At 39.4% G+C, this 15,934-nt stretch overlaps 1 protein-coding gene across 1 annotated transcript; it reads left to right on the top strand.

Moving 5' to 3' along the window:
• The first annotated feature begins 467 nt into the window (after positions 1–467).
• LOC125101127 (40S ribosomal protein S4-like) lies at positions 468–2,675 on the top strand. The gene is given in 5 exon segments (XM_047731774.1): positions 468–488; positions 1,000–1,089; positions 1,830–1,956; positions 1,959–2,235; positions 2,267–2,675. Coding segments are annotated over 5 exon segments (924 nt in total).
• The last annotated feature ends 13,259 nt before the right edge of the window (positions 2,676–15,934 follow it).

Raw genomic sequence — 15,934 nt, 5'->3', positions numbered from 1 at the left:
GAAACAGTGCTTTGAACTGAGGCATCATGTGCCCCACAAGGGGAAGAGGAAGCCACAAACAGCATCAGAACATGAAAATATAGGTCATATCTGCCACCCTAGGCAAAGAGGGTACACCTTCTTGCCACCAAGAGCATGGGAAGGAGGCAGGGAAGATATATATTAGAAGATACATTGTTGTTGACTACAAAGGGTTTCTACCTTTTTGTGTCTTTGTCACTTCTTTTTTTTCTCCCAGTGGATGTACCTCTCTTAGGTCCTGTGGCAGGGGTGAGGGAGCAGTGGGTGGAGGGATGCTAGTGGTGGGAAGGTCGCCAGAAGACTTCCTCTGGAGAACTGCATGGATTTTTCATTAGTTTTGAAGGTTTTTTGTATAAAAATAAAACAAAAACAAAACTTTAGTACGCAAAGCATTGAACCTTTAGCAAGTCTCTTGCCAAAATGAGCTTATTTGAGCATAAAGTAGAATGGCAAAGTTTAAAGGGAAGGTGAGTGGCAATCTGATGAAAATAAACAGAAATAGCCATTCGGCAACAAGAATGTCTTCTTAAATTCTCGTCTTTATTTACCTCAGTGCTTCCAATTTGTCTAGCTCCAGGTGTCTTTAAAAAGTGTGTTCCAAGAGGAGCTTTACCTAAGGGCACTCAGTGTTTACAAAGCAGGGAGATTTTTCTTGAATACTGGCACTCCGTCCTTTCCCCCAAAGTCCCACTTCTGCTGTTTGAGTACTTTTTGCTTAACAATCACACAACACTAGGCTGCCTTTGCTCATGTGCCTTACAACTCCATCTCTGTGTTTCCTTCCATCCAAGGCTGACTTTGCCCTTCCTCTGAGTCCTTCATACTCCCCAGAGTTCCTCCCTGATAAATCATCAAAGCCTTACAGACTCATGCCCTATGCATGGAAGAAATCTGAAATAGATTATTATTTGTATCCATAGCAGTCCAAAACAGTAAACCCAGGTGATAGTACTCAGTTTTTATTTGTTTATTTTGCAGGTTCCACCTGCTTTAGGTCCATCTGATCCAAATCAGAACCAGCGGTTGGCAAACTATGGCCTGAGGGTCAATTCCAGTTTATTGCCTATTGTACAGAACTGTTTTTACATTTCCAAACAGTTGAAAAAAAATCAAAAGAAGTATAATATTTTAAGATACATGAAAGTTATACGATATCCAAATTTTAGTGTCCAAAAATAAAGTTTTATTGGAACTCAGTTGCTCTCATTGATTTATATATTATCTAAAGCTGCTTTTGTGCTATTTTGGCAAAATTGGCTTGCAAAGCCTGAAATATTTACTATCTGGTCCTTTACAGAAAAGTTTTGCTAACTCTTGCCTTAAATCCATTTTAAAATTTATGTATTAACTAGTCAGTTGTGCACTAGAGAGCAAGATTCTCAAGGGCAGATATGTTACTTGATCATTATCACAGCCTTGTTGGTTAACACAGTGACGGACATGTAGCCATTACTCAACTGATATTTGTCTCAAAGATTTACAGTGATGTAGCTTACAGACCACTTTCAGAAGCATACCTATTACATGACATCTGTTTTGGGAAGACTCACCAATAGGCAGGAGGTGCATGCTTTTGCTCCCTAACCTCTTCTTCCCTTATGCTTATTATAGAACATACATACTTTTAAACTGCTTTTTAAAATTTAGAATATATTGAGTTTTCTATAGCTAGAGGTTTTGTTTTTAAAATTATGTACTCTAAAAAAAAATAATAAAAATAAAATCATGTACTCTTCTTAGAGGCTGTGTACTGGTTATCTATCACTGCATGCAAACTACCATAAACCTTGTGATTGATTTCAAATAAGCATTGTAGCTCATGTACCAGAAGGACTTGGTCCTCTACGGTTTGTGGTCCCAAGAAGCATCTGAAGTGTATAGCAGTTCCAAAATGTTGGATGTTGGATAAACTGACTGGTGTGTTTGCCTCTCCCCATAACTGAGAGAGTGTCTCCATCTCATCATTTTCCTAAGGAACAGACTTAGGTATGCCCTAACAGGAGATGAAATAAAGAAGATCTATGTGCTATGTTTTATTAGAATTGATGGCAAGGTCCAAACTGATATAACCTACCCTGTTGGTTTTATGGATGTCATCAGCACTGACAAGACTGGGGAGAATTTCTGTCTGATCTCTGACACCAAGGGTTGCTTTGTTGTTCATCGGATTACACTTGAGGAAGCCAAGTATAAGTTGTGTGAGAGAGGATCAGTGTGAGAAGTGTAAGTTGTGCAATGTGAGAAGGATCAATGTGGGGACAAAACGAATCCCTCGTCTGGTGACTCATGTTTCTCGTGCCATCTGCTGTCCTGATGCCCTCATCCAGGTGAATGACACCATTCAGATTGATTTGGAGACTGGAAAGATTACTGATTTCATCAAGGTTGATACTGGTAATCTGTGTATGATAAGTGGACATGTTAACTTGGGAAGAATCGGTGTGATCATCAGCAGAGAGAGACACCCTGGTTCTTTTGATATAATTCACATGAAAGATGCCAGTGGTGACAGCTTTGCCACCCAACTGTTCAACATTTTTGTTACTGGCAAAGGCAACAAACCATGGATTTCTCTTCCTGGTGGTAAGAGTATCCATCTCACTGATACTGAAGAGAGAGACAAGAGACTGGTGGCCCAACAGAAGAATGAGTAAAATGGCCCTTAGGGGATGTGATTGGAAGTCTTTATGCTTAATTAAAGATCATACAGCATGAAAAAAAAATAAGCCTTATATCACATCATTTTATTAATTAGGAATTCAGGCAGGGGTTGGTTGGTTGATTTTTCTCCTGTTCCTTATAACATTCATTGGATTACTTAGTGGTATTCAGGTGGTGTCCAGGCTTCTCTAATGGGTCCAGTGATGTTGATGGTTGGAAGGTAGGGCTCTGTTGGTCCTCTTTCCCTTTCCAAGTCATCCCAGGACCTCTCCAGTGAGGAGTGGAAGCACTTCTAGAGACTAGGTAGAAACTGCCAGTTCTCCTGGAGTCAGGGCCCAGAGCTCGCTGAGTGTCATTCCTGCCATGTACTATTATCAAATAGTTGCCAGCCAGCCCAGACTGAAGGGGAAAGGAAAGAGACCCCATCATTTTTTTTTAAAGATTTTATTTATTTATTTGAGAGAGAGACAGTGAAAGAGAGCATAAGCAAGGAGAAGGTCAGAGAGAGAAGCAGACTCCCCGTGGAGCTGGGAGCCCGATACGGGACTCGATCCCAGGACTCCAGGATCATGACCCGAGCCGAAGGCAGTCGTCCAACCAACTTGATCTGCCATAAGCTGCTTCTAGTTTTGTTTTGAACTTTAATAATTCCAGTTAAGTACAACAGCCCCTCCTAGTCCTCCTAACACATGATCTTTTTTGAGCTGTCTTTCAAGCTCTTATTTCCAAGCTCTGGAACTGTCAGGTGTCTCGGCAAGGAGAAGACTAGCTCAGCAGCTCAGGCATGGCAGTGCTATGAGGGATGGTTGATGGGCACTGAATGTATTCTTGGAAGGTGATTCAGTCCCAAAACAGTTCTCCCAACTCCTAAAATACCTAAAATAGGAGCTAGGAGGTCTGCAGGCTCACTCGGGACCCCAGCTGCTCGGGAGGGAAGTCCTAAACTACATTCCTATATACTTAATGATCTATTACATAATATAGTTGGAAGTTATTCCCATCCCTTCCCTTCCCTTCCCTTCCCTTCCCTTCCCTTCCCTTCCCTTCCCTTCCCTTCCCTTCCCTTCCTTCTTTCTTTCCTTCTCTCCCCCCTCTCTCTTCTTTCTTTCTCTCTCTCTCTCTCCTTTTTCGCTTTCTCTCTCTCTCTCCCTTTCTCCCTTTCTCTGTCTTTCCCTCCCTCCCTCTCTTTCTTTCTTTCTTCTTTGAGAAGAAAAATCAGTGCTGCTCCTCACTGGATAGAAATTGGTAGCTAAAGAGCACATAGGCCAAAATAATGTCAGCTTAAAGCCTGGTTTTTCTCCTCTCAGCCATCTTCCATTTGTGTACTGTATTGCTAGGGTGCTGTTCCTTTTCGCTATAAAGAAATTAGATCTGGTTTTCTAAAGATGCCTTTGTTTAGACTAATTCTCTGACCCAAAGACTGGAAATCAGAGGGATGTAATCGTTTAAAGGATATCTTCTGTATATAACTGTATATGGGGGTGAAAAATGTCAGTAATTTCTCCAACAGAAATAATTTTTGGAGGATTTGCTTGGCTTGTGTTACAGAGTTTTGAGAAAAAATCCAGTTTCTTGTAACATGCAGAAATGCATATGTAAACATACAAGATATAAATAATATTTAAATGCACCAAAATTTTATGGAGATGGAAGACATTTATTTCATATAGTTCTATTTCCCTATGCATTAGAGCAGTCCACCTGTTGAATTTTTTGACCTTTGAGATCAGCAGGGTTACAACCCTGTGTAGGTTCACCAGATGAAGAATTCCCTCTGTTCTGGCTCTGCTTTGCTACCTGTTAATTCTTTTTCTGGAAGCTCTAAACAATACTGTGCCAGAGCAGTTGGTTTCTCTTCGTGCCATGTGAAGTATTCATTTTCTCCTTTGGTGGCTGCTGACTGAGAGCCTCTTTGCACGTTTCCTCTGGTGGGAGGACTCTAAGCAAACTCAGGCTGCTGTGGTTTGCACTGAGAAGCCTACGCATGTGGCCGCTGTGAAAGACAGGCTGCAGCAACTTCCTTGTTCTTTAAAAAGTCACATAGAGTTGTGGGGCTTGATAGTACATTTTCTGTGGGCATTAAAAAATCCCTGAAGTGTTCACATAAAGGAAAGGGTCTCTCTTGGTGATAAATCTAGAATGACAGGCATCTTTTCCTTTTCTTTGTGGCACAGAGATGCATAAGAGAGGGGACTCTTCGGGTGTCTGGGTGGAGCAGTTGGTTAAGCGACTGCCTCTGGATCAGGTCATGATCCTGGAGTCCTGGGATCCAGTCCCGCATTGGGCTCCCTGCTCTGCAGGGAGTCTGCTTCTCCCACTGACCTCTCTCCTCTCATGCTCTCTCTCTCTCTCATTCTTTCTCTCTCAAATAAATACATAAAATCTTTAAAAAAAGAAAAAAAAAGACAGGAGACTCTTCATGGCAAGCCATAACTGGAAATTAAGAACACTGGTCTGTGGTTCCTATCTATGTTGTTGTTGCTTGTGGTGGTGGTGGTGGTGGTGGTGGTGTGTGTGTGTGTGTGTGTGTGTGTATGTTTTGAGAGCCTTCAGTATTCATTTGAGGCTGTACTTTCTGTGGCTTGTCTGGCCTAAAAGTAATTCATGTCCTAGTGATGAGTCCTTCTTTTAGCTAAAAGTGAGGCCTGTTCCATTATTACCAGATACTATAAAGATAGTGCAAATCTTAGAAAAGCATTTTGTGGTATAGTGAAGGTTAGATATCTGTGAAATTATATCTGTGAAAAATATCTGTAGTAACACCTTTCCAGGAGAGTAGTTTTGGTCTTTGTTTTGAAGTGGTTTTCTATGAAACATTTTCTTTCCCTTGTTTCCCTATGGAAGAATTGATAGTTGTAGGTTACCTTCTTGGCATTTGTTTTTTATAGTCCTTAAGCCCCCTTTTCCCCAAAAAGTGTTATAGTTTCTGCCACTGGTGGATTCTCCTCACTAACTCACTGCTAAATTATTTGTCATCAGTATCACTGTCCTTCAGTGTTGAGACTCTGGAAATCCCCACTGACCTCCTTTCTTGCCAAATTTGTCTCTGGTTGCCTGACCACAATATTTTCTCCCCTAATCTGGCCAGTCATCTCTGACTTACTTTAGCACATGCAGCATTTTAGAGTTTGACATAGTAGCACACTGCACAGATTTGAAAAGCTTTCTAGTGGAACAGTGACCATAAGTCACCTCAAAGAACAGTTGAAGTTCATTGGATGTGGGAAGAAGGCTCTGGAGAACTAGAATTTTTCCCTTGGGCTGTAAGTGGTTCTGGAGCTAATCCAAAGCTGGTTAGCATCATAAGGAGTTTTGAACATATCTTGTGGTTATCCAAGATTCGTTGACAAGGTGACACTCTTTCTGTGTGCCTGAGTGGCTCAGTTGGTTGAGTGTGTGTCTTTCAGGCTCAAATCATGATCCCGGGGTCCTGGGACTGAGTTGGGTCTGGCTCCCTGCAGGGAGCCTGCTTCTCCCCCTGCCTCTGCCACTCCGCCTGCTTGTACTTTCTCTCAAATAAATAAATAAAATCTTAAAAACAAAAACCTCCCACTCTCTACTATTGAAAAAACTTTTTGGAATTTTAGTATGTATATATTCATTCTAATATTAATAGGAAAACATATCTGATCCTTGGTTCTTATTTTGTAGTTAAGAGGAAATAAAAAAACAATGAATGCTTTTTGAGCACATGCTAGATGACAGACCAGACATAGGTACTTTATTTAGCCCATACTGGTGCCCATGAGAGCAAAAATCAGATAGTCACTGAGAAGTCAAAACCCCATGGACAGGGAGGCTGGCTGAGCAAGCAATTAATAGCGAACTTGGGTCAAGGCATGGAAGAGACAAGGCAGTTGTCGCCTGGATGCTGGCAACATCTCTTGGATACGTAATCTGTATCAGTGATTTTCCCCTTGTTTCTATTAGTTACTTTATTAATTTTTTTTAGGGATTTTATTTATTTATTTGAGAGCAAAGAGAGAGAGAGAGAAAGCATGTGCAAGAGCAGGGGAGGGGCAGAGGGAGAAGGAAAAGCAGACTCCCCTCTGAGCAGGAAGCCAGATGTGGGGCTGGATTCCAGGACCAGAAATCATGACCTGAGCTGAAGGCAGAGGCTCAACCCACTGAGCCACCCAGGGGCCCCTCCGTTGGTTACTTTAAATCTTTCTGCTTCTTTCTCTCTTTCCTGAACCGGTTTCCTTTGTTTGTGACCATGATGCCTTCCCAACTTTTTTTTCAGGATCCTGATGTCTCTATTGTCTTTCTCCAGGTAGCCTGATTATATTCCTGATTGGTTTTTGTTTGTTTGTTTGTTTGTTTTTAGAATTTATACTTGTGAGTTCTTAACTTTGGATGAGGCTGAGTGCTCAGAGACAAATATTGCCCTTGATTCTTTTTGGCTTCTTGTGTCTCTACTTCTCACCATCCCAAACCACCACCTCTGTATTAAATTTGGGCAGCAGTTCTACAAGAGTTTCACTGTCTGCGAGTGGCCATGAATCTAAGCCTTATTTTAAACTTAAAGAAATATTGAAATAAACATTGTTTTTTGCAAATTCTACCAAACATTTAAAACATTTGGGAATATTAGTATTAATTCTTAATTCAAAATAATGACATTTATAGAATATATCCTGATGTTGGGCAGTATGAGGTTTATTTAAATCTGGCATTTTATATATGCTTGACCATTAATCCTTCCCAAAATTCAGTGACCATGATGATCCAACTTAAGTTTAAGCAAGTTTTCTTTTTTTTTTTTTTTTAACTTTTCATATAGAAAACATTTATAAACCTACAAGGAAATTATAAAAACATATATAAATTATACTTTAGGGCTTGATTAAAGGGCTATCTGAATATAGATAGACGAGAGCTTTGCTGTCTGCTGATAAGGCCTAAGATGATGGACTTAGCAAGGGTGTTTGCATTCTAATCAGTGACTTCTGAACACCCAAAGCACAAGGTTCAAATGTTGGCCTTAGTTAGCAAACCCTTCTGTCATATTTTAGGATTGTATTTCCTTGAATCGCAGCAGGTAACCTGGGCTTGGTCTTGACTCAGAGCTGTTCAGAAAGGTTGAAGAAAAACAGCAACTTTTTTTTTTTTTTTGCTTATGGAAATGCCCATCCCAGATCTGACCAGTAGCCACACCGAGTAACAAGTAATAAAAAGCATGAGATAACTTATAAAATGCAGGAGTTATAACTCATAATAAACTTATGTTTATTATAATAAACTGCTTATGTTTAGCCTACTGGGCTCTCTTTGGAGTTTAAGGTCAGTGATGGCTTTTTGGCTTTTAGAACTTGATGTCTGGTTCTGGGGAAGGATAATATGATTTTGGTGTAGGACAACTTACCAGAATAGTTTGTTTTCTCTTTCAAGTCCAAGTATGAAGATAAGATTAAATACACTTCCTTGCCATTGTGCCATGCTTAACTTTTAAGCTCTGTATTGTCTATATTAAAAAATGATGCTTTCTATGGGGCACCAGGTAGCTCAGTTGGTTGAGTGGCTGCCTTCAGCTGGGGTCATGATTCCAGGGTCCTGGGATCGAGCCCCACATCAGGCTCCCTGCTCAGCAGAGAGCCTGCTTCTCTCTCTCCCCCTCTCCCTGACGCTCTGCTTACTTGTGCTCTCTCTAACTCTCTGTCAAATAAACAAATAAAATTAAAAAAAAAATGATGCTTTCTACTCTACCAACTTCCAAAAAAATTTGAAGCAGAATCCAGAAGTATCCGGTCAAAGTCTCATGTTGACCATGGCGTCTTGAGAGCTTCCTTGTGGAGAAAGGCAGATTACGCCTCCAACAAGTTCTTTTTCTAACACTGCCTTGCATAAGGAATATTGAAATGTTTATCACTTTATTTTTCCATGGAATTGTGCCAAACGCCATCTACTCTATCCGAGTAGGGAAACTAGATTTCCTCACTTTATACTACCTCATTGACTATATGTATATGTGCATGTGTTTCCAGTCTCACAAATGTGAACTTTTCTATTTTGCTTACTAACACAACAGAACAGTGATTTCTGTGACAGTTCCTGGCCTTTGTGTTCTTTTAGCTTTTTGCTACTCAAAGGATAGAATGGGTATCAGTATTAGTGTCCATATCTTTCTGTGGTTTCATGTTTTATAGTTTGGCATAGTTTATTAATTTTTGTTGGCTACTTTCAGAATGGCAATTTTAAGCTTCAAAGGCGCAAATGTCTAGCCCTTTATTGACAGACATTTTGAGGACTAGAGGCACACTGAGTAAGCTGACACCAATGTCCTGCTAGAAGTGTTCTGTCCAAAAGCCAACCACTCCCGGGCTCGGGAACATTGGGCTCTTACTAATACCCTTTCCTTAGGGCGGTAGAAGACTTGGATTACAATTCCAAGCTAAAATTTTTACTTTGGGAATTTTGTGCACATTCAGGCACTTCTTTTCACATTGTACCTTCTACCACATGGCAGCTCCAAACCTTTTGCTTCACATAAATCCCCGTTTGGAGCATTAAGGTGGACCTTGTCTATTTAACAACACATACTCTTCTCCTAACATGTTTCCTCCTTTGCCTACAAAATTCCCAGATTCCGTGTGGCAATTCACACCTGTCTCAGTCTGGTAGAAGTGTAACACTATTGCTTACCTTTAAGTACCTGATGGTCAAAACAGACAACTCTATTTTGCTGAGCCAAAGCTTTTCCTTGTTTTTACATTTGCCCCCTGAAGTCCTATTTTAACCCTTTCTTCACCTTAGAGATCCTCACATATATCTTACAAGAGAAATTTGGGCAAAATTCCACTCCTAACACCTTGCTAAAGCTGTGGCAAGATAAAAAACGTGAGTTGCCTTTCTCTGGCCGTTGTTCATTGACCCACAGAAGTGTTATTCTGTGTCTCCTAATTCTTTGGCCCTGGGACTCTACAGCAGACATTGCCTTTGCATTTTATAGGTTTCCCAAATGTTGCAGAATTTGACCTCAGCTTTACCATCACTGGGGAAGTAAATTGAATGAAAACATTTCTCATCAGGAGTCTACCAAAATTGCCAGCTCTCTAAATGCAGATTCATCTTTTTAGTTCTGCAATGTGATTGCTCTAACAAACACAAAAATCACAACAAAATACAAGAAATAACTTCCCTGCCTTATTTCAGATAGACAGAGTTGTTGAAATCTGCTCAGGTCTATGTACAGGCAGCACTGTATTTGGGAGCCAATATCGCTTACTAGTTTTTAGTACTAAATATAATTTAAGTCTCAAGAATAAAAAATCTAAACTATTTATATATATGTACATATATATTACATATTATATATAATATATACATAAGTTATACATACAATTATATATGGAATTATTGTCATTAGCATCCTCTTTAATATCTGTGAAACATCTATTAAATGCATAGTGACAGGCGTTTAGGCATGGTGGGGAATGCAACAAATTATATAAATCTGTAGTGTGTCTTCAAGGGCCTTGACTTTGAGTTAGGCAGACAGATACATTATTTATCAAGATGTAAATAACTATCCAGTCAGGATACTATGAGTACCAAATGTCTGGAAAAGGCTGTAAGTGCTACTGAAATTCATGCCATGCTTGTGGAGGTCAGTGCTCTGAAGGTCTTGCAGAGAAGCAGTCCTCCTGTCTCTGAATGGAATGATTGAAGGGCAGGGCATGGTGGTTGCAGAAGAAAACCCTGAAGCGCAGAGGTCTGAGTCAGGTGGATGAATGGGAAGATGACTGTCTGAGATTTCTTTTCTTTTCAGAGAAGTGAGAAGAAAATGGATGACATAGATGAAAGACAAACAGCACAGGAAGAGAACTTCTAGCCTTGACCATGAGTTGTGTGACCTCAGGTAGGTCCCTTACTGTCTTGTTATTCAGTTGCTGTATTTTTACATGAAGTCTGGTCCACTCTTTGAAATGATCACATTTTGAGATAAAAGATTAGCAGGAAAAGTCCAAGCAATTTGTTTATGAGACAGGGACTATATAGATTACTTGCTGCTCAGTAGTAGAATCATCAAACATCGTCATTCTGAAGTACTGTCAGTTTATAATCATGCCTGGAGGATAGCTTTGGTAAAGGGCCAAATGCAGTGAAATACAATGCATAAAACTGGATAAGATTAATGACAACAGGTCCTAGGTAGTTGAAGAAATGTTTGAGCGTTTAATCAATGAAATGACAGGATCTAAAGTTTAAATTTATAATTTAGTTATCTTCTGAAGGTTCAAAGCTCATGTTCTTATTATGATACAGTGAGTTCCCTAGCCTGTAGCTTTATCCTGGGTTTTCAGTTCCACAAGAGTTTTAAGTGTGTTAGATTTCAGTAATGACAGCTCATTAAACATTCCCGATTCCCCCCTGAGTGACTAGAATCCAATTCAAAATAGGCTGCAGTGAGAGAGGCTTAAAGAAAATAGAAATGTACAGTACTGGCCAAAGCAGGCAGTGCACACCCAGAACAGTTTATAGCGTATAGAGAGTGAGGAGAGGTCTGAAAATACACTTGAGAGGAAATGGGTATGTGAGAAGGGTCTTGAAGGACAGACATATGAATCATGACCATAATTCAACTCAGTGGGAACCTGAAAAATGTGACAGATAAAACTCAAGGGTCTCAATTCTGCTTTAAAGGTAAAGGGAAGTAGAACAAGGATCATGGCACTAGTAATGGTATGACTAAATGATCAGTTCTCACCTTTGGTTCACACGAAAAAGTTTATTTTGCTTCCCACTGCTACCCACCCCCACATGCATATATTCTAGGTAAACTGAATGAAATTTTTTATTGCTTTTTATTATGGAGGTCAGTTGTTCCAGGCCAAGAAAATAACCTACCTTAAAACTGTTGTTAAATACACAAAAAGGGATGTAAATATGAAGTTAGGTCTAAACTCTCCACTAGTTAGAGAATCCAAATGAGAATAATATTGAAATCATCCCTTTGCCTATGAGAATGGGGAAAAATAATCATGTGTCAGATGGTGTTGGTCCCCCTGTGGGTGACCCCAGAGTTTGCCTGTAAATACTTCTTAAACATGCCAACATTTTCCTGTGTCCTTCTTGGACGTGGAGGCAGGAGCACGTGCAGGTCAGATGGAGAGTAAATGAAAGATAGTGCCTTGGAGTGATCCTCCCTCAACCACTGAGGATTAAATCTTGAGGGATAAATACTCTCTTGCCTTTTTTTGGAGATAATTCTAAATTGCGTTCTATGCATCCTCTCTGAAGATCTCCAGAATGATCGAGACCCAGTTGCTCATGGACTAAGGTGATCAACACATTCCAGATTTTTGTGGGACTGTCTCAGTTTTAACATGCAAAAGTCCTGTGTCATGGGAACCTTCTTAATTCCACATGAATTAGGCTAGTTCACCATTCTAGCATACTGGTAGCTGGCTAGTCTATGTACTCTTTATTAGTCTCTTTCCTTCCTTGTCTCAATTCCTCATTCCCTCACAGTGATTCCTGGCAAATTGTCTTCCAATTACTGCATACTTAGAATTATGAATTTTTCCCCAGTGTCTTTTATCTGCCCTTGTTTCTAACTTGTTAGGGTAGCCCTGTTTTGCTCAGTACAGTCTGTCCAGAGACTCATAGTGCATGAAGCACAGTTCATACTCAATAAATATTGGCTGAATGAATGGACCCTGTATTATTAACCAAGCAGATTTTATAGACATTAGTTGCTTCTGCATGTCAGTGCCAGCTTATTTGTTCCTCCTCAGTTTCTATTGAGATCTACTAGCCACATTGATCAGGCCGTAGGTGATTGGAAATAACTTTATAGAAATGATGTATTACTCAAGTCTTTTACATCTTTTGGTCATCATGCTATTATTTTTTTTTTAAGATTTTGTTTATTTATTTATTTATTTATTTATTTATTTATTTATTTATTATGAGAGAAGGAGAGCATGTGTGAGCTGAGGGAGGAGAAGGGCTAGGGAGGGTGGGAGAGGAGGAGATAATTTCAAGCAGACTCCACATTGAACATGGAGCCTGACACAGGGTTCACTCAATCACCATGACTTTGAGATCATGACCTGGGTCAAAACTGAGAGTCAGACAGATGCTTAACCAACTGAGCCACTCAGGTGCCCCTGTCATCATGCTAATATGTATCCCAATACAAAAATTTAAGAAAATAAAAATGGAATGATGACAAAAGTAACATGTAAGTAGTCTTATCTAGACCAAGTGGTATGGTGTATGTGTTCTTATTTAATCCTTTTGAGTAACCTTGCCATTTTATATTATTATTCCCAGTTTACAGAAAATTGAAGCTTAAGGTTCTTTCCTCATAATCACACACCTAAGGCAGGGGCCATGTTTTTCACCACCAACCCCCTTTCTTTCTTACTGCATTATGGGATTTGTGTAACAAGCCTGCAGGTAGTCTCCCAAGCCCATGCATACTCAGAATTCTATGGAAGCAAATTCTGTAGACAAAAGGCATGGTCACAATGGGTTGACTCTTCTTGGTAGTTTTTCCACTGCATTCAAAAAAAAGCTATTCAATCCCAGTGCCAATAATATCTTTTGCCATAGTCTTCCTCTCAAACACTTGAGAGACTTCAAATGTTTGTCATTGAGCATCATTTAATTTCCTGATGAAATGAAACAAAATGAAACAAATGCCGGAGGCTTAGGTATATGTTTATAGTTGATTTTAATTTCCTGCTTTCCCTTGTAATTATGATTTTCCTTAGTTTGCTTATGAAAACCATAATGAGTATTTGAAATATATTTTCTATCCTTGTGACATTTTTCATCTTAAAAGAGCAAGCAATCTTATATAAGACAACAGTGTCAACAGATAATTTTTCTTATTAATTACTGTTTAGATCACTTATGTGCTTAAATTTGGTTACAACACACCTTTTATCCTAGTAAATGTCAGATAGAAAGAGAATATATAGCTGAAATTCTCTGAATTCCCTGGCTGCCAATACTGATTGTGGACTTTAAGAAAAAAATGATGAAGAATGTTTCAGATGTTCATTTCTAAATGCACTGCATTTCGGGCGCCTGGGTGGCTCAGTGGGTTAAAGCCGCTGCCTTCGGCTCAGGTCATGATCTCAGGGTCCTGGGATCGAGTCCCGCATCGGGTTCTCTGCTCGGCGGAGATCCTGCTTCCCTCTCTCTCTCTGCCTGCCTCTCCATCTACTTGTGATCTCTCTCTGTCAAATAAATAAATAAAAAATCTTTAAAAAAAAAATAAATGCACTGCATTTCTATTTCAATTTTAAGGGTAATGTGCAATCATTAAAAAAATATAGAGGCATTTCCTTCATAACCCTTCTATACCACCCTGACCACCACTTCTGCCCCTAAGTCATCTCCCTCCCCAATAGTAACCATGCTAATAGTCTGAGGGATGTGTGTGTATGTGTGTATTTCCAGAAAGAAAGAGGAAAATAACATATATAGAATACAATACATATATCTTTAAAAATTTTTTTTTGCTTATTGTTATATCATAAATGCCTTTCCTTAGCAGTAAATATAGACCAAACTCCTGCTTAATAGTATCATTGTGTTTTATAGAATGCTTACACTGTAACTTAATTATTATTCTATTGACAGATAATTTGACTAATATATTAACAGGTATCTCCAATATTTCTCTGCTATATAGTCCTCCACAGATAACGCCTCATATTTATATCTTTGTGCTTCTGTGTGCATTACTACAGGAGAGAGTCTTAGAAGACGAATACTTGGTACAAAGGCTATGCGCTATTCAACTGTTGACAGCCTGTTCAATTACCTCTCAAAGCCTGTGAACATATATGTTCCTACCACATAAGCTATGGGTCTGATTACTTCCTTATCCCCTCCCAGGCATAAATACTATGAACTGGATTTGCTTGGATTCCTGTAAAAGCAGGTCCTGAGACAAATATGTGCAGAGGAAAAAAACAAACAAACAAACCCAACAACTGAAACACTGAACAAAAAAGCAATTCATAATTCCAAGCAGTGTGTGGATAGTTGGAATTCATTGGTTCTTTTTCTACTGCAAGCCTTTTGATTGTATCTTTAAACCATGGAATTATTCAGACCCTAAAATTAGCAAAGCTTTCTTCTTGCTCTACAGTTTTCTATGAGTGATTGCCTCCAACTTTGAGCTGTCAGGGAAGGTTTCATGGAGGAGTACTTTTGAGTTGATCTTTGAAGCATGGCTAAGATTTCTCTTGGGAGAGAAGAGAGCCATGACTCTTGCAGGCTGTGAGAAGTATGCAGTTTCTCTGGCAAGTTGTCAGAGGTGAAGGATGAAAGGGATATTGAAACTGAAAGTTCACGGTTGCATGTTGTCACTAGCCACATTTTCTGTTCCAGTGCCAGCTTTCACCCTCTCTTCCTAGCACTGACTGAAGGTGGAGACACTGGAAAAGCTGATTCTGCTATTCTTGGGTGGTTTCTTATAAGGTGGTGTGAATGAAGATCCCTAAATCTGGCCTCAAATCTGTTGTAATGCCTCAAATACTCATTTTTAGGATTACGGTTTCAATTTAAGACATAGAGGGCATGCTTGTAAAGATATTCATAAAATTGGTAGTGATAGTTGGGTTAGCGACAAAGATAACACCACTTTACTATGGAATTCACTCAGTGGAGTTAAGTTAAAAGATTATAGATATTTCTTAGATGTCAAAGAGGAAAGAGGGAATGGGCTGAAGCAGTGGTCGTTGGCCAGGAATTCCTGAACTCACTGGAATCTAAGAACTTTAGGATCCATTGGTATGATGATGATGAAGAAGATGATGATGATGTCAGTGTTTTCAGTAGCAACAAAAGCAGCAACAAAAGTGACGACAAAAATTTAGAATTCATTTAGTGCTTTCATTGGAGCTTTGTTTTATGTACATTAATTCAGTTCATCCTCACCACACCTTGTGGAACTGATTTTATTATTCTTATTTTATAGATGAGGGAACTGAGACTTGAAGAGGTAAAGTCATTTGTTGAAGATCATCAGCTAGTAAATTGGCAGAACTAGGATCTGAATTCTATTAGAATGCCTCCCAAACCTATGACTTTAAGACACCAGATCACCAAAGTGACAACCAAAACAAACATTACTTGACATCACATCTTTATGTACATTCAACCCTAGATACAGAGGAGGATCAGTCCATATAAGAGGAAGACAATGGCAGAGCCATGACTCTGGTCCTCAGATAGCATCTAGCTAAACAAATTAATTTCTTCAAAATTAATTTGGCGGGTCTCATTG

The sequence above is a fragment of the Lutra lutra genome, chromosome 5 (genome assembly GCF_902655055.1).
Source record: "Lutra lutra chromosome 5, mLutLut1.2, whole genome shotgun sequence".
Lineage (NCBI taxonomy): Eukaryota > Metazoa > Chordata > Mammalia > Carnivora > Mustelidae > Lutra > Lutra lutra.
Note: the sequence above shows the minus strand (reverse complement) of the source record. Positions and strands in the feature narration are given on the sequence as shown.